The sequence below is a fragment of the Miniopterus schreibersii genome (assembly GCF_964146895.1).
Source record: "Miniopterus schreibersii genome assembly, chromosome: 8".
Classification (NCBI taxonomy): Eukaryota; Metazoa; Chordata; class Mammalia; order Chiroptera; family Miniopteridae; genus Miniopterus; species Miniopterus schreibersii.
This window is the reverse complement of record NC_138109.1, coordinates 40,396,075-40,417,614: the sequence shown is the minus strand read 5'-3', so window position 1 is coordinate 40,417,614 and position 21,540 is coordinate 40,396,075. Positions and strand designations below refer to the sequence as shown.

The following is a 21,540-nucleotide window of genomic DNA, read 5'->3' as shown; positions in this document are numbered from 1 at the left end:
GCTCTGACGAACATCTGCTCCTGCATTTTTTAGCACAGGTGTGGGAGGGAACACTCTGTTTGAAGACATGTTTTTATTTTGTTTTCTTTTCAGGGTAGATGTGGAGAAAGCAGAGTCAAATAAATGCATTATTTATGCATTAAAAGAACCCTGATTCTGGGAAGAAAATAAATACTTCCAGAAACTTAAATAGCTATATGAAAAATAAAAAGTGCTGTTCTCTGTGACGACAAGCCCCATGGACACAGGGAAGGTGAGCAGCGAAGCGGCAGCCACATCTTTGGTGCAGGGTGTGGATTTTATCATTCATAGTTCATTTGGTGCTCAGTGCCTTTTCACAACTCAGCCTGGAGCGCTCCTGAGCACCCCACAGCTACTCTATACAGCTCCGTGATTGTACACACTAGTCCCTTTGCCCCTCACTTTCTTTCTTCATCCTTCAAGGCCTAGAGCAAATATTGTCTCTTTCTTTTTAATCCTGAGGATAGTTTTCCCATTGCTTTTCAGAGAGAGTGGAAGGGAGAGAGAGAGAGAGACATCCATGTGAGAGAGAAGCATCTATTGGTTGCCACCTGCATGCACCCCAATGCTCTAACCACCGAGCAAAACTGGCTAGGGTGCAAATGTCTCTTAAATGAAACTTTCCCTGAGACTCCCAGGCAAGGCTGGAGGTCGGAGTGGGGAATGCCAGAGGACAGCGTGGACTCTTGGCATGTCCCATAAGTACGTGCCCGGGAGAGCCCCTGATGACGCTGGTGTTTGCCAACTAACAACACTGGAGAGCAGGACCTGTGAGGCTGCCAGTTTGTGGGGAATCCCGTGGGGTGGTAAGCAGGTTTCATCCAATCTGAATCCTTACTCACGGCGAGAACCTAGGCAGCCACCTGTGTGCCCAGAAGCCATCTGGCAGGAGTGCTGAGACACGTGCAAAGCCACCCTTGGGCTCCTGTAAAAGTGTCGTGTTGGAATGTGTCTTTTTTGAAAACTATGTCAAAGTCATTTCCTTGAGCACAGACCAGGAAAGAGAGAGAAGGGCGGGTGCGAGCACTGGCCCAGGAGTCCACCGGGATCCTGGGCCCTGGCACCCGGGAGGAAGCCAGGTCTTACCATGGTCACTCTCCGTCCCCGATCGGCCCCAGTAGCGCCGCCTCCGCTCTGGACTGTGGGCGTGTCGCTCGATGACCGCGGCTATAAACCGGGTATTGCTGACTGCGGAAGGCAAGGACAGCCAGTCACTCGTGTGCCCGTGTCCTCACTGTGTCAAGGGCATTTTCTCTGAGTGGGCTCATTTACGTGTTGGGGTCATTCTGTGGCGAGCTAGAGTATGTAATTTTTAAAAAGTCCTGAGGATTAGGGGAGTTGGTTTTAGAACTGGGGCAGGGAGCGGTCCCTAATTACCCACCCCCAGCAGGCATCAAGAAGATGGGCTCTCAGCGCTTGAAGCCTAAGGTATCTCAACAGGAAGGGAACTCTCTTTTGATAAAGAAATGCTCCTTCCCCCCTTCCCCCTGGGTTGTATACATTAGTTTAGGGATTTGAAAAAAAAGGCATACCCGAAGATTCCCTTTCTAGAACACTACGCTGGGCAATGATGGGCAGAAAGAAATGAAAGGGTGTGAGGGGTCTTAGGCCAAAGCACTGAAATCCAAAAAGAACATCCCGTGAAACCTTTTGAGAGTTTCTAAAACAAAGCAAACACCTACACGTATTCCTAACGAAAGGACCCCATCCTGTCAAAGGCTATGAAATTTTAATACAAGCCAAAAGGACATGAAAAGGAGTATTTATTCTGGACCAGCCTCCCGCCGTCGCCCCCCGCGGCACTCACTGATGCCTCTGTCTTCGTGGCTGTCCTCATCTCTGTCATCTCGGTCGTTCTCCAGGTTGGACATACGCACTGACATTTCTACCCACCGTGAAAAAGAGAGAAACATGACTATTTAATCAGACAAGATCAACGGCTTTAACACCCCGCCGTGTGCTCGTCTGATGGCTGGGTGACAGCACTCCGTCAAGAACGCATCCTATCTTGGAAAAAAGAAACCGATGCCCCGTCTTACTATTATTATATTATTTTTTACAGAGGAGATCAAGAGGGGGAACTAGCGAACACCCGAACCTGACATGGATTTCAGAAGAAAGAGGAGAGGCTGACAGAGACTAACAACACTGCTGAAGCACCCGAAACAGAAGGAAGGGGTCTCAGGCTCCGGCTGGGAAGTGGTGGTTCACCACCTTATAAAGGTCAGGCACATGGTCACAGCGGACGGCAGCCATCCTCAGTCTAACCGGATCTTACTGAGCGGAAAGAGCTGTGCGCTCAGCCCTGTTGCTGAATCAGGCAGCACTGACCCAGGATCCCCCCCATCAGGATTGGGGTCACACACATGCCAATGTCACCTGTCTTTACTGCTGCAAGGCAAGCCCGGTGGCTCCTGATCTAGCCCAGGAGGAATGATGGATCAGCCCGATCTCCGGACAGCTCAGGCTAGGAAGGAGGGTGTGTGTGTGTGTGTGTGTGTGGCCATTAAATGGTTTTGTCCCTTGCAAAGGAACACAGATTCCACATCGAACTCTTGGCATGGATGCCAGGATTATAGATGAATCCTTTTGTACCTGGCTTCATTCACCTATCTTGCTTTAAGAGATGTGATTATTCCTGAGAATGTGTGTTCATTCACAAAAATATATAATAAGCTATATAATAACGGCTGCAATAGAACGATCCGTGTTCTTGCCAACAGTGACCCGGGGCTCCTCTGTTTGCCAGTGTTCTGGGAACGGCAAAGGCGACGTCTGAGCTGAGTGAAGAAGAAATCCCCGTGGGCATTCGGGCTCCCTGGCTGGCCTGCTCTAGAGCAGGTCGTGGGGGCGAGTGCTGGGTAAGAAGAGAGAGGATCCGGGAATTTCCTAGGGGATCAAAAGGGGCCAAAGGAGGAAAGCAGACTTTTGGGTCCCCTGCATGCACCCTGGAGAAGCTGGAAGTGCAGCGCTGTTCTCGTAGCTGCCGAGAGGCTCGCGCAATCGGCCCCACCCTGCCAGCCCTGGGCCCGCCGGAGGGGGGCTGCGGCCCCTGGAGCTCACCTTGGGCGGCCAGAGGAGACATGTGCTGGTGGCTCCGGCGGTGAATCTGATGGCGGTAGGCGTACACGGCGAGGACCAGCACCATGATGCACCCCATGATGCCTCCGGCCACGGGGCCCACCGGGGCACTTTTAATCATGTTCAGTGTGACCACCTCGTCACCTGCATGGGAACAGACAGACAGACGTCCCTTGTCACGATTTCCCAAGCGTGGTGTTAGGAGGTGGGGCTGGGGCGAGATGGGAAGGAACAGAGCGGGAAGGGGTTTGGTGAGGATGGGCTGTTTGAGCTTTGAATCCCTCAAAGAAAACCCACCAGAATGTGGCAGCAGTGACTTCATTTAGTTCCCGGTTCTCAAATGAAATGCTAATTGCCCAACAGAGCAAGAACACGATTAGCAAGCTCGGGTAAAACGAGCGAGTAGACGAGAGCCACTTAAATGTGCGGTGGCCAGGGCCGAGGCCCAGCTCCCTGGGGTGGGGGCTGCTCTTGGGCGAGAAGTAGGGAGGGGAGGGCGACGTGGGCCTCTTTGGGGTCATGTGACTGAGTTCACGGAAATAAATGGCACCAGGAATAATCAGTATGTGCTAAAAAGATCACATTTCAAAGCTTATGGGCTTCCTTTGAAGCACCCTTCATGCACTTTTTAGACAGAAAACTGCAGGTGGGCATATACGGCGACTTCTCAGAGCGAGGTCACTCCCACTGTGTGCTAACCCGGGTCAGTGCTAACACGTGAGCTCAGCACCCTTCCCCACACTGCAGCGTCCTCTACAGGCAGGCTGATGCGGGGAGAGGTCAACAATCCAGGCTTTAACGAAAGGCTTACACAGCTGCCTCACATGCCAGCTAAGCGTTAGGAGTCTGTGCTAACTCCGTAAAGACGCTGAGAAGATCTCACTGTGGGACGCAGGTAGCATTTTTGAGGTCCTGGGGCCTGATTCTAGACGCCTTCTTCCCTCCAGTGTCTCTGTCGCCCACCCTAAGCACTCCAGCTGCATTGGGTAGCTCTGGCCTCTGTTACCCCAAAGGCTCTAAATAATCATTTGCAGCCACAAGACTTCCACGTCTGCAAAAGTCGTGAGGGACAGTGGCAGCAGGAAATGGATGAGCAGCGGTCACTCCGCCTGTCATCGGCCCTGCGCTTCTGACAGCTGGGACTCACGTTCAGACGAGCTCTAGGGTTCACCCACGTGGAGATCAGGCCTGATATTTCTCAGGTGAGCCTTAAGGGAATGAATTCCAGGCTTGCAAAATGTGGCAGGACCAACGGCTCTTCACTCTGCACAGCATATCTAGCCAGCTTTGAAGGTAATTATCTGCCTTGGTTTTGTAACTAAAAACTATTGGCAAAGGAATCAGGGAAGCAGAGATCGTTTTAAGATTTCTGTACTAGTATGCAGACAGGAAAATGTGTATTCAAGAATCAAATTATTATGGGTTCCCAGCAAACATACCTATTGCTCCCATGTCATCCACGTAGGGACTTTTGGCTCCCACAATCCCCCCAAAGCATTCTTTCTGGGGCGCGCAGTAGGATTTGTCCAGGTGAGTCTTCCCGTCGCTGTCCACCATGCACCATTCACAGTCCAGCACACCAAAACAGTCCCTGCCAGAGAGACGAGGCTGAGTGTCCAGAGGCAGTGATGGGCAGGGGCGGGCACGTGGGCTCGGGCATCAGGCGGCTCTCCAGAGGTCCATTACTTGCTAGTGCTGTAACTCCTGAGCATTAGTTTCCTTTCCTCATAAAATGAGAATAGCAATAATCTGCCAGGGGACAGCTGCTTTATGTCCCTCAACAACTTAGAAATGAGAGAAATAAAACTGTTCTCTATGAATCAAACAATGAAATCCACGCAGCATGGGTGAATGCAGGATTATTCAAAATTATCTTAAAAGACCGAATGGCCCCAAGGTTTGTTAGACTTTGGCCTAACATCACTCAAGTGTATGATCATTAAAAAAAAAAAAAAAGGAGCCCGGCCAGGCGTGCCTCAGCAGTTGAGCGTTGACCTAGGATCCAGGCGATTGGGGTTTGATTGTTCGATTCCCAGTTGGGGCACATGCCCGGGTTGTGGGCTTGACCAATGACTCTCTCATCATTGATGTTTCTGTCTCTCTCTCTCCCTCTCCTTTCCTCTCTCTGAAATCAATAAAGATATATAAAAAGGCAGGAAGGCAGGCAGGAAGGCAGGCAGGAAGGCAGGAAAACATGGTCAAATAATTTTGGGAAATACAGGTACATTCAACCAATTTTCTTACTGTCAATTTCTTAGAGCTTTTTTTTTTTTTAAATCCTCACCCAAGGATATTTTCAGAGAGAGTAGAAGAGAGAGAGGGGAAGAGGGAGACAGAGAAACATCGATGGGAGAGAGACACATAGACTGGTTGCTCCCTGCACGCACCCCGATCAGGGCTGGGGATCGAGCCTGCAACCGAGGTGTGTATCCTTGGCCTGAATTGAACCCGGCACCCTTCAGCCAGCAGGCCGACACTCTAACCACTGAGCAAAATCGGCCAGGGCCAGAGTTTTTAATAAGTTAAATATACTATGACTCTCTAAGGGAATATATGCAGTGTTTTTCAAACTTAATTGACTTTGGCTTACTTCATGCCATCTCAGTCTATCTGATGCCCTACCATTCCTCTGCCAAGATCGACACCCAAAGTAGAGCTGGCTGCCCTTTCTACCCACTAACTGTTTCATCAAATGGACCTGCAGCTATATGTAAAGAAATCACCCCACTCCCACCCCTTTGGGTTACCACAGCCGCTACGCCCGTAATGTCTAGTCCCGAACACCCTAGAGGGGAGAGAGAGGGAGCAGGGGACACGTATCTTCAGTTCTCAAAACCACCAGGAAGCATATCTGCTTTCTAAGGGAGAAAGCGGATAAGCTCCACTGTATCACACAGAGCCTGACTGCTGGGTTCGGGTTCGGGTTCGGGTTCTGGACCCATGAGTTCCTGCCCCTCGCCCTTGCCTCTTCACGCCAGGTCACCTCACTCATTTGTTTTCACATTTTATCTCAGGAACAGGTTTCCCGCTCATTTGTAACATACGGGACAAATGCCAAGTAGCTATAACAAGTGAAAACCTGGTGGATAAAAGGCTTATGGAGATCAGTCCGGGATCTGAAAATTAGACACTACTTTTTAAAACATCGAGAATAGGAATCATAAATATCAGCTGGAAAAGCTCGGTGAGGCTGCTGGTCACTACAGTTTACTAGGTTCTGCTCCCCATCACATTGATGTAAAATAAGCCCTGGGGACGCTTACCCGCTCTCCATCCTCTGACTGCACCTGCTGTTGACACACTGGTGAAGAGCGTCCTGCAGGCCAGGGTCAGTAGCCGTGTACGTCACCGGCTCCTGGTGGACCTCGCAGCTCGGGTTTCTATTCAGGAGCAAGTCTGGAGGTTAGGACCATGTACATGCCAAGTTCATCATGCCCCTGGCCCCTACGGTGTCAGACAGGTCTGGGTTTGAATCCTGCCTTTGCCACTTAGCTATATAAAATCTTGGGCCAATCACCTAACTATGCTAAGCTTCAATATGTTCATCTTTAATGTACAAAAGAAATATAAAAAAAAATTAAGATGTCATAAATATTCAACAAAATAGAAATACATACAATCAGAAACGGAAATTACCTCCCCTCACTCACCATTCTAAATCTTACTTTTCAGAGGTAACCACTGTTAACAGTTTAATGGGGTTTTTTTCTAGACATTTTTTCTATGCCTAAATAAGTATATACAGTTGATCCTTGAACAACACAGGTATGAACTATGCGGGTCCACTTATACGCAAATTTTTTTCAGTAAATAACCTGTCTTGGTTTTGATCCATGGTTGGGAGTCCGCAGATGCAGAGGGGTGACTCTATGCATTGTTCTATGCTACTTTATAGAGTGGACTTGAGTGTCTGTGAATTTTGGTATCCATGGGGGGGTCCTGGAACCAATCCCCTACATATACTGAGGGACAACTAAGTTTTTTGGAAGTCAAACGTTATACACAGATTTTCAACTGTGTGTGGGGGTCGCTGCTCCTAACCCAAGCTTTGTTTGAGGGTCAAATGTATTATTATGCATACACACAGCATTCTTTCTTTCAAGTTCTAGAGAAGGGACTTGCCATAATTTATTTAACTGGTCTCAAAATTTGTCACTAATATAAATAATGCTGTGTTATGTGTGAGCATGTGTGTGTATGAAAAATACCTACGTATTTATCACAGGTTTCATTTGAAAACTAAGTGACTTAATGTGCATAAGATAACTGACACATGGTAGGCACTCAGTTAATGCCTGTAACAGTCTCTATATTTTTTGTGTATAGCACATATACTGTTAATTCTTTCACAGCATTTAAATTTAAACCTGGAAGTGGACTTCACTGTAAGGCACTATGGAGCTTGAACTATGGCTCACCAAACAGTTACATCAGCAGAATGAATCATCTTCTTATGCCCCAACCCCAAATAAATCTATTAACAAGACTGAAAGCAAACGTATATAGTACATACATACATATTTTACCTGTTTTCTGCATTGGTGAGGTTGCCAGTACACTCGTTGACCTCTAGAGGGCACTCACAGGGACATTCGCATTCGTTTTGCTCCATTCTGAAAAGCAAAGAGAAAGTTACTTGCAGAGGGTCAATAACACATTACATATTGTACACATACCAGGGGAAGCAAAACAAAGAAAACTCGAGCTAGTTAAAATGCATAGTAAAAAAGACTTTACGACCAACAGTTTAAAGATACAACTGGCCTCAAACCACTGCTCTTTAGACAAGGCTGCTGCAAACACAGCTCACATGCTTCTGCAACCAGGACTTCCCTCTTCTCCAGGACGCACCCAGCACCTTCCGTTTATTTTGCAGGGGCCACTTCAGAATGACTGGCATCCGTTAAAATATTCAACAGCATGGTAAACAGAGAATATGACCCATGGCATTTTTACCTGTGGCAGTTGAGACAGAGCCGATCCACCATGCTACAAGCACAGAAGGCAAGCGAGTCGCACGTCTCGTTGACAATGCCCACAAACGCATTGGTTCCTGGGATCCTCGCCAGTCTGTACTTGGAACAGTGGCTGCCATGCACGAGGTTCGTCAAATCCCCCTGTAGACAACCGAGGTGTCAAAAGTGACAAACAACAATGCGAAGACTCAGCCCTACCATGGTGAAAACAGCCAATCAGCCATCTGCTGAAAATAGCTTACAATAACACTTAATTTCTGATTTCAAAAGTAGTACATAGTCACTGTTAAAAAAGTGGAAGATTAAAAAATTATTTATAATCCCGTCATAGATAATTCTCATTTAACAGTTGTGTATATATCATTTACTCTTTTATCTACGCTGATAAAAATAAAATTTTCATAGCTGTTTTTGTAATCTGTTCTTTCCTTTGTAGCACATAATAATATATCATAAAGTGGAAATAAATGCAAGAAGCAATGAAAGACAACTTTCTGGTAAGAAAGAGTTTGAAATTTATTTAAAGACAAACCTAAACAACCAGAAAACATGCATTTGCACCCCCCCCCACTCTGAGAACAAACATCTGTTCTTTTAGAATAAAATTATTTTAAAACCAAAGCCTCTTTAAGAGGCCAGTGTCCTGCTTCCAGAATATTTAAACAATCCAAGTAAAGCAAGCACCCTCTTATCCCTTCTATAACAAGAAAATGCAATAGCCAGTTTTGTGAATTGCCAAATTTGTCACCATGTTAGAAAATCAAAGATTCAAAGGCGGCATTGTAACACTGAGTGTGGTCATTTCTTTCTCCATGTGTGTCATATGCAGCAGGCCAATTATTTAAACTGTTACCATGCCAGTATCCCCTATATACGCAGGGTGAGAATAAGCCAAACTGTGAGAATCATGGCACTGAATGGGTTCTTAGAGGTCCAGATGAATTTTCCACTGCCTGGGAAATGCCCGTCTCTACAATATAAGCAATAACATAGGCTTTGCATCCTGTTAGCTCCAACACCCAGGAATGCTCCAATTCCCTTTTGGAATAACGCCATTTAAGACATTATTCTAATTCATGCTGGGGTTGGCAAAAGTAGATTTACAGTTGTGAGCACAGGAAATAGTGTTTATTCTTATATTATTATTAATTATTGTATTATTTTCCATATGAACAATTGTAAACCTACTTTTGCCCACCCCTGTATTTTATTAGAGTTGGCATCTCTGAAAAATTTCTGCTGGAATATCCTGGCTTTGTCTCAGGAAATCTTTGCACAAATGATGCCAGACACAGAGTAATTTAGATTTTCATATGACAACCTTCCCTGGCAGCCTCTTTCTGATTACACCCAAGTTTGTCAGTGTCCTTAAAGAGCATGCTTCTCAGAATGATAGGGGGTCTGAACCAAGTAATAATGACCTTCTTTGTTTTGAATATACTATTTTAATGTATTCATTTTAAACATTCTTCTATTCCTCTAGACAATTGTTTTTGCAATTGCTTTTTTTGAGTAAGTTTAGGATTTTCATTTAACCATAGTATCTTTAAAATTAAGAATTTTTAAAAAATATATTTGTACTGATTTCAGAGAGAGGAAGGGAGAGGGAGAGAGAGAGATAGAAACATCAATGATGAGAGAGTCATTGATCGGCTGCCTCCTGCATGCTCCCTGCTGGGGATCGAGCCTGCAACCCAGGGCATGTGCCCTGACCGGGAATCAAACCTTGATCTTCTGGATCATAGGTCGATGCTCAATCACTGAGACATGCCAGCTGGGCTAAAATTAATTTTTACTGATACATTTAGTGATATAAATATCTACTTCAAATAAAAATCTTACCTTTTTTTTTTTTTTTGGTATGTTTTTAGTGATTTTAGAGAGAGAAGAAGGGAGAGGGAGCGAGAGATAGAAACATCAATGATGAGAGAGTCACTGATCGGCTGCCTCCTGCACGCCCTCTACTGGGGATCGAGCCCGCAACCCAGGCATGTGCCCTGACCGGGAATCAAACCAGTGACCTCTTGGTTCATGGGTTGATGCCACACTGAGCCACACTGGTGGGGCAAAAAGCTTATTTCTTTTTAATAACTTTTTGTTTTGAATGTTGGTGCCGACATTAGTTGTTTTAGTACTCTCCCAGCTAGGGTAATTTACAAATTAGTAAGAAAATCCTTAAGATCTTTAGCCACATAAGTGTGCAGTGCCTCAGATCATACAGAGTCTTCTAAGCTGAAAAGAGAAAGGACTTTTGGATGATGCACATGAGAACTTCCATGTTACGGTTAGAGCACCAAGAACTAAATGGCTTTAGGAGTTTCAGGAGAGTGATGTCTAGAAGACAGGAGGAGAGAAACACGGTGCCACATATATTCACACGACAGAGTGGGACGGACGTCAGAGTGGGACAGAATGTTTATTACAAAACACCAGGTGTGAGAACTTACAACAGTTGCTTCTCTACTCTGGGCTTTATATTCCACAACTGTCATGCTGGGGAGCTGGGCTCAGGTCCTGTCCATCTTTCTATCATTCTAACTCAATGGAACAGCCAAGAGTAAAATAAACGATACCATTATTCTATTTTACATTCCACAGTGGAAGGGACATGAGAGTGTTAAGGAATCAACTTACCACGAGGCTAGTGTTGAACTTATAAAACCTCTGGACTGTCCTGTCACTGAAGCTGTTGCACAAGTTCTTCTTGACAAAGTTGGGGTGGTTCAGGATGTCATTTGCTACCAGGGGCTCCTAACAAGGCCAAACAGAAGACATAGGCCATGTAATTAGTGAGCTGCAGTCTGCTGGAGAGTTGAGCTACCAGCTTTGCAACAAATACCTTGTGGGTTATGTGCTGTTGTTCCACAGGTGCATGTCCCTTGGGGTCAATGAGGGTTGGATGTGCCACCAGATAACCCCTGTCCTCCATTATGAAGCACCTGCACCAAAACAAGTGACAACCCTGTCATTGGCGCTGTTTTTCTGTGCCTTCGGAGAGCATTGATCTTGCTAACTCTGAAACGAATTGCATTTATCTCAGGTTCTCAATAAACATTCATTGATAAAATGGAGGATGACTGGCAGTCAGGTAGACAGATACATTATTCTCGAGGTGGTGGATCACTGGCACACTGTTTAAGGTGAGAGAGTTACACCTGCCTCTGACGTCACCTACACAGTTCACACAGAGTGTGACCACCCAGTCCAAGGAAGATGGACTTGAAGATCTTTGGCAAGGATGTATCAACAAGAAGTTTATTCTTTATTTTGAGGAGGGAGATTCTGAAAAGAGTGACCTTGAGCATTTATAGGCACACACTTGAAGTCGACCATCCAATTTCTCCTTTTGATGATAAGCATACATAAAATATGACATTCGGGGGACATACAAAAATATATTAGAAGGAAACTCTAAATCAGTAAAGCCAGGACCGCTCTAACCAAGGCTACATTCTGCTCTATTTTACTCCACATTCTTCCCAACAATTCGCCGTGAGTCCTGTATCTCCCCATTAAGGGCCAACGTGAAATTTAGCAGTGATGTGCAGCACGGGCCATGAGATTGGAATGAGAAAGCTATTTTTAAAAGCGGCCTGCATTAAACCAAGGGAATGCCTTTGCTTTGATCAGACACGATCTTTTGAAATTCAGGCGGCAAAGACTTTTGGTTCCATGAGCCTCTTTCTGGGGAAAGAGAATCTGAAACATCTCACAGGACTTTGGTTTAATAACCAAGTTAGCACCAAAAGTGCTACCCAAGAGTACCCTCTGGTCCTTCTAGCACCCAAAGTATAGGAAACCTCTAATTACTGACTTCTAAAGAAACAAGAGCTGTAAGAGAATTCTGTGCCACAGTTCCTCTCCCTGTCATGAGCCAAGTCTGTCTGTCTAAATCATAACTGGCAAGCATCTTAGAAAATTAAAAAAACAAAACAAAACTGAAACCTTCTTCATAGAACACCCAGACCACGGACCTCATTTCTGGCCGCGACCACGGCAACGTAGCTGCTGTTCAAGCAGAGACGCCTGACGACATTCCCACGCATCCCGCCGCTAGGAAGGACATGGTGCCCCGAACGACTTACCTGATTTTATTGCCGCCGTCTTGGTTACAGACCGGCAGTAAGTCCATCAGAACCTTGTAGAAGTATCGAAGCGTGAAGTCAATGCCCATCACGGCCACCGTGTGCCCGGACGACATCTGTGTACTTCATGCGAGAAAGACCAAGAGAGGGAGAGGCGGGTTATTTCAAGGTGAAAGCCACGCTCAGTCGCAAGGACGGCGTTCGGTCTCGGAAACACACGCCTGCTTCTCCTCCACATTCCACCCCTACAGAAGCGACCGATGAAATGACTGGGCCAGCATCACACGGACATGGGCTGAGAGAAAAATTTAAGACTCAAGTAGAACTTTCTAAAAAAAGACCAGCCAAAGAGCGCGCAGCTGTGGAATATGGCCAGTCCTGACTACGGATGTTCAGGCGACGACCGGCAAGAATCTGGGGGCGGGAGGGAGCAGGCATCGGGTGCGAGGCTGGGCGCACGGCTGCTGCGGGCCTTTACAACAAGGAACCTTAGACAAGGAACCGGAATCGGCCCCTTAATTATTTCCTTCTTTTTTTTTTTTTTTTTTTAAAGACATCTTTATTGACTTCAGAGAGAGGAAAGGAGAGGGAGAGAGAGATAGAAACCTCAATGATGAGAGAGTCATTGATCGGCTGCAGCCCGCAACCCGGGCATGTGCCCTGACCAGGAATCGAACCCTGATCGCCTGGATCCTAGGTTGACGCTCAACCGCTGAGCCACGCCCGGCTGGGCTATTTCCTTCATTTTATAGGTAGGGAAACTGAGGTCTCCTGAAGGTTAACTGATGAGTGTAAGGTCACAAAAAAACAGTAGAAACAATATCTAGTTTTTTCCTATAATACTAATGTTGACTCCACCCAAAACACAGCTCATATTTTAGAATAAGATTCTCCTGGTTCACAGGCCAGTTCTTTGACCATTCTAAAATGCTACTCTCAAAAATAGGAGCACCAAGGAAGATACAGTTGGGCAGTGTGACATGGTGCTACTCTTTTAGCTTTGGAATCAAGTAGATCTGGGATCAAATCCTGGCCCTGTTGGTTTCTATTTTTGTGGCTCCTGGGATAATACTTAACCTTTTTAAGCTCCAGTTTTCTTATCAGAAAATGGGGATAATAACAGAATCTATTTCATAAAGCTGTTATTGGGATTAGACGAGGTGGTGTGTTTACAGTGCTGAGCAAGCTGCCAAACATACCAAAAACACTCAAGAAGGTGTTTCAGGAAAAGTTATTCTAAAGAAAACTAAATAGGGCTTAAAGCACAGTCCTAGACAGAGAGTGAATTCATCATTCTTTCAGAGAAATTGCTAGATATATCAGAAGCACTGACGTCTCACTTGGAACCTAGGTTCTTTTTACTGTATGTTCATGAGCAGTTGAAAGGGCTTGGTTACTTGGCCACTTTTGTGTCTGGGAATTTTTAAAGTTTACCCAACATGGCACATTCCAAGAGCCCATAATTATCATTATTCACCAAACTGATCTCTTTATAAAGAAAATACCGAAAGAAAAATGGCATGGTTTCGACAAAAGCCTTATAAATATTAATTGGAAAGTTCAGAAGGAACTTGCCAAAGTAAAATCTCCCTTTTGGAAAATCAGAATTTGGGAGTGAAATTAGCCTTGCCATGTAGACAACTGCCCCCTTCGGGTTACTGTCAACAGTGATACTAACTTATATCACCCCAAACCCCATCCCCATTCCACACACCCTCCCCAAATAACCACCAGAAAAAGGGACCATGACCCATAAAGAAATTTCTATCAGAGTTTTGCTGTCAAAACTGTGTTTGGCATGGGATGGGGGGGGGACTGTATTGTGGGGTTATCTCTGAGAGGCTATTGCCTCAGTAAGAGCCCCACTGTTATGGAAGTAACTTAAATTCCACCATGGAAGAAATTCATGACTTAATTACGTTACATGGGATTTGTGCTTTGTAGCAAATGTTTTGCTGAAGTGTCAGTCAAAGTAAGTTTAAACCTCTTTTGTTTGTCTGGGAAAGAGTGATGAGTCTAAACAACAGTCATCATTATGATAATAGTAATAGCTTCCATTTACTGAATACTCACAATCTGTAGGCACTCTGGTAGACATCTGAATATATCATTTCAATTATTTCTTCACAGAAAACCTATGAGGCACTATCATTTCTAGAAAACTGAAGCTTGGGAAGATGAAGTATTTGGCCAAAGTCACACAGTGAATAACTAACGGAAGCAGGAATTTAAACTCAGTGTCTTCAATTACAAAGTAATAATGCTCCTAACCACAAGGTTACACTGCCCCCTTAAGAGTTTCCAAGCAATTTTACATGATCTATTTAATTTCCTGCCAAGATGTCAAAGAGGAATTATAGTTCCTACTTAATAAATGAGAAATTAGGTTTCGAATGCTTAAAAGACTTAAACAAAATTGATCACATTTTATGTATGGTGTATGGTCCAGTATGGAAATCTTGCTCTTTCTACAATACTTCAGCTGCCTCCATAAAAAAAAAAAAAACTCAGTTTTTTTGTGACAAGTTAAGATGACATCCTCTATTTGACTGTCATCTGTTCCAATATGATCAACATGCTGAAGTAAAAGCATGCATATTGCTCATGTAAGTCTAACCTTCATATTTTACCTGCATTTCAAAAATGTACACTGTTCCCATAGCAACTCACAAAAATTTCCATAGAAAAATCAAACCAAGCCTACATTTCTAAGTACAATAGACCATGCTGTTTGTGAGATTTTCTCTGCCAGAGACTCATCTGATCAGTCCCTAATCACCGACTGCGCTTCATCATCTTTATCAGCATTATCATTCTCCAAAGAACACACGCCTCGATTCTCAGACTGCTAATAATGTTTGTGGAAGAATCATAGCACCGTTACTAAGAGTAACTGATAAGTGAGCACTGAGTCAGAAAAGCTCCTCCCCAAGCTATCAGTCAAACCACTTCCACAGACCAAGGATGAATGAAAATGTCTCCTGATAAACTGAACATTAGCATAAGTTCCCTCTTCTGACCTATTAAAATGCCAGAAATTTAAAGCATGAATTGAATGATGATAAAAATAACTGCCATTTATTTGGGATTCGATATTGTCAAGTACAGTGCTAAGCATTTTACATTCATCATCTCTAATTCTCGTATCATTCAACATGGGCATTATTATCTCCGTTGTACATATGAAGGCAGGCAGTCATGGAACATAATATTAAGTATTTGACATTTACTGAGTCCTTACCATTTGCCAGGCACTGTTCTAAGAGCATCACATATATTATTTAATGTAGTTACTAAAGAATCATTTGAAATAGACCCTAATATCCCTCTTTCACAGGTGAGAAAACCAAGGGAAAATGGAACTTGCTTATAGTCATATAAACAGTAAACGGTAAATCTACTTTTTCAGAGTAGACTCACATCTTAGGAGGAGGTTAGATTCTCAAGCTGGCATCTGAGGCCAAATTCACTTGCAATTATTTGAAAAAACTACCTTTGCAGAGAGACCATGTACCATCACATCCATCAAAGCTACAGATGCTTTGATTGAGAACCAGAAGCAGTGGTTGACTTGCATTCTACACTCTGCTGAATGAAAAATACATGGCTTTAAATAATAAAAACATGCTGAACTAAGAAAAATGTCCCTAAGACTACACTGATCAAGGCAAGAACAGGTACTTATTCCTGGAATACACTCTCACTGAGCAACTGGTAGACAGAATCCAGGACTTAAATGGCCACTTAACTCTTGTTAAACCCAAATAACTAAACTTGTATAGGTTAAGCACACTATAAAAACTAACCCAATAAGGGAATTGAACCCAGGTATTTCTAACTGGAAAGGCCATCACATTTCTATCATGCTCCATTTGGACTGACACCATAAATACTTATAAATAAACGCAACGAAAATTCTTCCACCCATTGAAATTCCAACAAAAACATGTATATGTACCTATGGATACGAGCATAAAAATCTGCACCTTCCTGTGGCAGCCCCACTCCACCAACAAAAAGAATACTATATAGAAGGTAGAAGGAAAAGCTAACGGGTCTGATCTGGATAGTGAGCAGCCAGGTGGAGAAGCCTGATGGAAGGCCAGAGACTACGTAAGAAACACACCTGTCCCTGTTTTCAACCTGCCCGATGCTATCTTTAAGAGCTATTCCGCTGTCCTCAAAGACCAAGGTGACTGCTGACCCCTCAAAGAAACCACTTTTGTTGACTTTTTCTCAACTGATGAGCGTGGGAGGGATGACAGGCCTTGTTATTCAGACAATAGTAGGCGTATGCCTGGCAGATGGTCTGTTAATGAAAACAACGAAAAAATCTGTTCTAAATGAGTGTTTCCTTGTTTACATGTGAAATATTATATTATGGGAGCAGCTGAGAGAGCCAAACAGATACAGTGCCCTGTAAAGGAATCAGCACTTGGCTGGCGGCAGGGCCCTGCTTTCCGCAGAGACACAGGTCATGATTGAAATTCCGCACAGCACTGCTTCCAAACTCTTGCTCGCAATGAACCTGCGTTAGAAGAATTCTACTGAATGTCAATCACTCGGTATCTAATGAGCACCAGTGAGAAGCATAAAGTTAAGCAGAGAAATCTGTCTCCCATAAATTTTAAGGCATCATTAGAGGTACCAGTCAAAATAGGGTCTTTCTTGGTTACTAGGGAAAGCCAGCTCTTCGTATAAGGAAGGGATTAAAAGGGTTTAATGTGTTTCACTAGCCTCTTCACCCAACATTTCACTGACATTTGTAGCTTAAATACGGAAACTTCAAAAGCAGGAAATACAAAGCACTGTAAATATATTTACAGTGATGCTGACATTTTATAGTTCCTGGAAAATCAATTTTCAAAATGCCTTTTTTCAGGACGCAGCGCAGCGCGAGGACAAAGTAAAAATAATAAACTCCTATATAATTCTAAAGTCAGACCCCAATACAAAAGGTAATAAATTTGATGTCTTGATACTTTGTTCCCTTCATTAAAAATGGTCCCTTCCTTTGGAAAACACTCTCAAGGAATGATAATCGTCAGGCTCCTATTGGTATTTCTTGGATTGGGTTAAGGCTGGCATTTTACAAACTGCTCTAGTGAATCTAACACATTTCTTTTTCTTCTTCAGAAGCATCATCATGGCTGCCAAGAACAAGGTAAGAGCTTTTTATGACTCACCCACGACAACCTTGTGAGGTGGTATTACCCCCATTTTACAGATGGCAGGGGCAAGCACAGGGAATCCAAGATGACAAGACTGAAGAACACACTCAAACCTCAGCTTGCCTCACTTCAAAGGCCACACTTTTGCCATTAATCTATTCAAATTTTCAAAATACCCTTGCTGTGTTCAAGAAATGATGAAAAACTGATTAAAATATTACCTGGATGAATGAATTGTATGACTTATGGTCACCACATAGCCAGCTCCTCCAACATCTAAGTAAGGGCCAGTCAAGGAAATCAACCCTGGATTAGCTACTGCATGGAGATACCTAATAGAAACCAAAGAAAGTCATGTTATTTTAGGGTATGAACAATTCTGTAAATTTCAAAGAAAAGTGAGCTCGTAACTTAAAAAAAGTATTTCTGGGGGACTGTGTGAAAAAAGTGAAGGGACTGAGAAGTGCAGATGGGTAGTTAAAAAATAGTCCCAGGGATGTAAAGTACAGCATAGGAAATATAGTCAATAATATTGTAATAACTATGTATGGTGCCAGGTGGGTACTAGAAATATCGGGGGAGCACTTTATAAAGTATACAACTGTCTAACCACTATGCTGTACACCTGAAACTAATACAAAATAATTTTGAATGCAAACTGTAATTTGAAAAATTTTTTTAAAAGGTCAAAAAATATTTATTATAAATAATGCCTATGTTACAATAAAATTCAAAAGAGTTCAAATCTTTCATGTCTGACCGAAGCCTCAACACAAAAGGTCAAGAAAATCTAAAATGCTCCTTTAAATAAGATACAGAACTCAGGATATATCTGGGCTTTTAATAAGATCTATAGTCTGGATGTTTTAGAGGCTAACATAAAAAGAAATTAATGAATGATTAATTCAATTGATACAATTCATCACATAAAAATGCACCCTGGATTGGTAAGGGTGGGGAAACAGGCAGTAAGAAAAATAGCCGACTCATTAGTAACTAAGACTAGAAATCACGTGTTTATGCCCAAGATGCTCCCCTGCTATACCACCTGACTGGCATTTGTTTTTGAAAATCAGAGTAAAAAGAAAGCCCAGAAGTAAAAAAAAAAAGGTTTTTGAATTTATACATGTTCATTTTCCACAGGTCACACATGAGCTGTCATTTGACTCCACAGTCATGTGCGGTGACACTAAGTATACCCACTACAGACACTGCACACGAGGCAGAAATCAACAAGCCACCAGGAGGTGGAAAGGCCCAGCATAAAGCATTTCGGCCTCAAAATTTCAATGAGGAGATAAAAACATTGTACGCAGAGGAAACCCACAAAGCTGTTGTTAATACATTTAAAAAGAAACTATTCAAAAACATGTTCTCACTGCCATGAAAGTACCTTCCTTAGTGTGGCCGCCTAAAGTTGCTTTATAGTATGTACTTATGTCTCTCCAGGGTTTGGGGGGAATCTTTGATAATGGAAGCCCCGAAAACTCACCATTGTCTCCTAGTGGGATCAAATGCTTTGTCCATGAGGGAACCGGGATAAATTCTGAGGACGCCATTGGGTGTTGCTATGTAACGGCGGACAATGTAAGTGTTCAGGCTACTCATTTCCATTTGTGTCATCCATTCATCTGTGACGTGGCTGGTAGCCATTACTTCATTTCTGACAGAGAACTGGGAAACAAAGGAGGACATAGCGGGGATCCTTTAAGACCCACATGAAAAGAGAGTGGGCTGCTGGCAGCGCTTCCCTAGGCTCGGCGGCAGGGAAGCCAAGCCCAGTTACTTCTTCCAAACCCTTCCGAGCAGACGGACACAGCCAAACTTGGGGAAAACAAGGGCTCACTGGAACAGTCAGTGGATGTGTGACTGTGATTTACTGCCCTGGTCATCCCACTGAAGCTCTCTGCATTGAAGAGGAAAGATCCTATAGTGAAGCATCTCTCCCTCTCTCTCTGTCTGTCTCTGTCTCTGTCTCTCTCTCTCTCTCTCTCTCACACACACACACACACACACACACACACGCGCGCACGCACGCACGCACGCACGCACACACACACACACACACACACACACACAGCCCAGCTAAATCTCCGCTCCTTAAAATTCATTATCTTTATCTCAGCAGCCGGTAGGGGCACTTTACTTCTTTCTCCTGGGAAAACAGGTCTGGCCAAGTTTCACTGGTCTCTAAATCACACCCCCCACCTAGAAAGCCCTAGTGCATGAAGGCCTGAAAGAGATTCCTCCGGCTCCCAGGGCTTCTTAATCCATCAGCAGGGTCATCAGCAACCAACCTCCCCGGGGGCCACACGCTGTCTTTCTGGCTCTCCAGCTGAGAGGCACAGATCCAGGGCTGGCCTTCCCACTTCAAAGGTTCACAGCCAGCACTCCCCCCGCCCGGGGAGGGGGCCACCAGACGTGGGGCCCCACGCCAGCACTCACTTTGAGCCCCGGGTTGGCAATGAGGCGGGTGTTGTCACTGAGGTAGGCGGTGTAGTGCTCCACCATGCGCTTTGTCTCCGGCTGGCTGAGGTGCTCGTAGGGGGAGGAAAAACTGCCAGCAGACAGCATGACGGTTGGACTTTCTGAAAGAGAGCAGACAAAGCAGCCTGAGAATCCTGGGGCCTCATTTCAGGCCAGAGCGTCCCGAAGGCTCTGCCAACCTGTCCGCAGCGGTGGCCTGGAGTCTTCCATAAGGAAAGCAAAAGAACTCGACACGGAGCGAGAAAGGAAAAAAAGCCACATTCTCTCACTTCAGGGAGCTTAGTCATGAAGGAACCAGAAGAGACACCCGTACAAATACATACAAGTACCTGAAAGGGCAAGTGTTCAAAATACCTCAGGCCTACACATAATACGCTTATTAGGACCGAGGAGACAGCGTGTGACATGGGGCCAGGCTGGGCTGAATCTGGGCGCCACGGTTTCCGGGCTCCATGGTGTTGGGCAAGTTGTAATATATGTGATGTTTTCATCACCTGAAAAGTGGGGGGGGGGAAGTTGCACCAACCTTAGAGAGTTATGGGGAGAATTATATTAGTTAATATACTATGTAAAGCAAGTGAGTTAAGTGTAAAGCATGTAGATCAGTGGTTGGCACATGGCAAGTGCTGTAAGTGTTAACTACTATTGCTCACACTAGTATTATTATCTAGGAAGAAGGAAAAATGGAATATTGGAGTCAATGCAAAAATCAAATTTACAAAATTATTTTCACAGAAGGGGACAGCCAACCTTGACATAAACAAAGCTTGTAGAAATACAGTAGTTACTTGGACATATTTAATTGTTGATCTTATCTAAGAGGAAAGGCCCAGTTCACTATTTAAGACAGAAATCCTTTCAGTGAATTACATTATAAAACAAGAACACTACATCTTTGGCTTTGAAATTTTCTATTGTTCGGTCTTATTATATTTTGAAAAGCTTTAGAAAGCACTATCACGTGGCCCATCTCATTTAAATCTGTGGGTCATTTTCTATTCCTTTTGTGAGTTCTCACTCATGGTGTCCTATTTCCTTGTGACCTAGTTATCTCTGCCTGTGCTGGACGCTGTACTTAAAACTAATTAGTAAGAACGGCTGAGGGCTCACAGGGTGGGAATAACTTCCTCCAGAGAGGACTGCTGTTTGATTCTGGCAGGTGCCGCACCCCCAGGGGAGGCAGGGCAGGAGTGGAAACAGGTCCCAGCAAGGAGATGGGAGACCAGCCTGAGTGATGCATGGTGAGACTCTGGTATTCAACTGGCCCATGACTAGTTAATGTTTGAGGCTCCTTAGACCACTCAGATGACAGGAATCCCAAGTCAAGGGTTGATTTAGTTTCGAGTCACCCTTACCCTCAAGATGTAGTCTGATAGGACCTCTGCTAAAGGCATGTGTGTGTGTGTGGGGGGGGGGTTGTTTATATATTTATCAGTCTCCACCTTTTGGGGACCATGGATTTGATCTCTGCCTCTTCTTAGCCACAGGAGTTAAAGCACAGTTCAATTTCACGGTTGTTTCTTCTGGATTGATGAATATGTGCACTGCACAAGCGGTTTGAAAGTGCTGACTTTCTTCTCTGAGTTCTTAGATTCTCCTAGACTTTGACCCAGTACCTAACTCTCATGTCAGTTCTTTGATGCTTTTTAAGATTTTTTAAGAAAGAGTTTCCATCCAGAAGTTATAGTTGTCCTCAGTAGATGGGTCACAATTACGTAG

General features: G+C 44.3%; 1 protein-coding gene across 1 annotated transcript in view; it reads right to left on the bottom strand.

The window, feature by feature from the left end:
* Positions 1-21,540, bottom strand: part of CACHD1 (cache domain containing 1) — a 192,714-nt gene that overhangs the window by 7,802 nt on the left and 163,372 nt on the right. The window contains exons 14-26 of the mRNA XM_081145542.1: positions 19,780-19,922; positions 18,827-19,008; positions 17,556-17,666; positions 12,164-12,286; positions 10,918-11,017; positions 10,713-10,829; positions 8,059-8,219; positions 7,629-7,715; positions 6,366-6,482; positions 4,542-4,693; positions 3,085-3,246; positions 1,829-1,906; positions 1,108-1,209 (exon numbers count right to left, since the gene is read on the bottom strand). Of these exons, the coding sequence (XP_081001668.1) occupies positions 1,108-1,209; positions 1,829-1,906; positions 3,085-3,246; positions 4,542-4,693; positions 6,366-6,482; positions 7,629-7,715; positions 8,059-8,219; positions 10,713-10,829; positions 10,918-11,017; positions 12,164-12,286; positions 17,556-17,666; positions 18,827-19,008; positions 19,780-19,922 (1,635 nt within the window). The remainder of the gene's footprint in view (positions 1-1,107; positions 1,210-1,828; positions 1,907-3,084; positions 3,247-4,541; positions 4,694-6,365; positions 6,483-7,628; positions 7,716-8,058; positions 8,220-10,712; positions 10,830-10,917; positions 11,018-12,163; positions 12,287-17,555; positions 17,667-18,826; positions 19,009-19,779; positions 19,923-21,540) is intronic.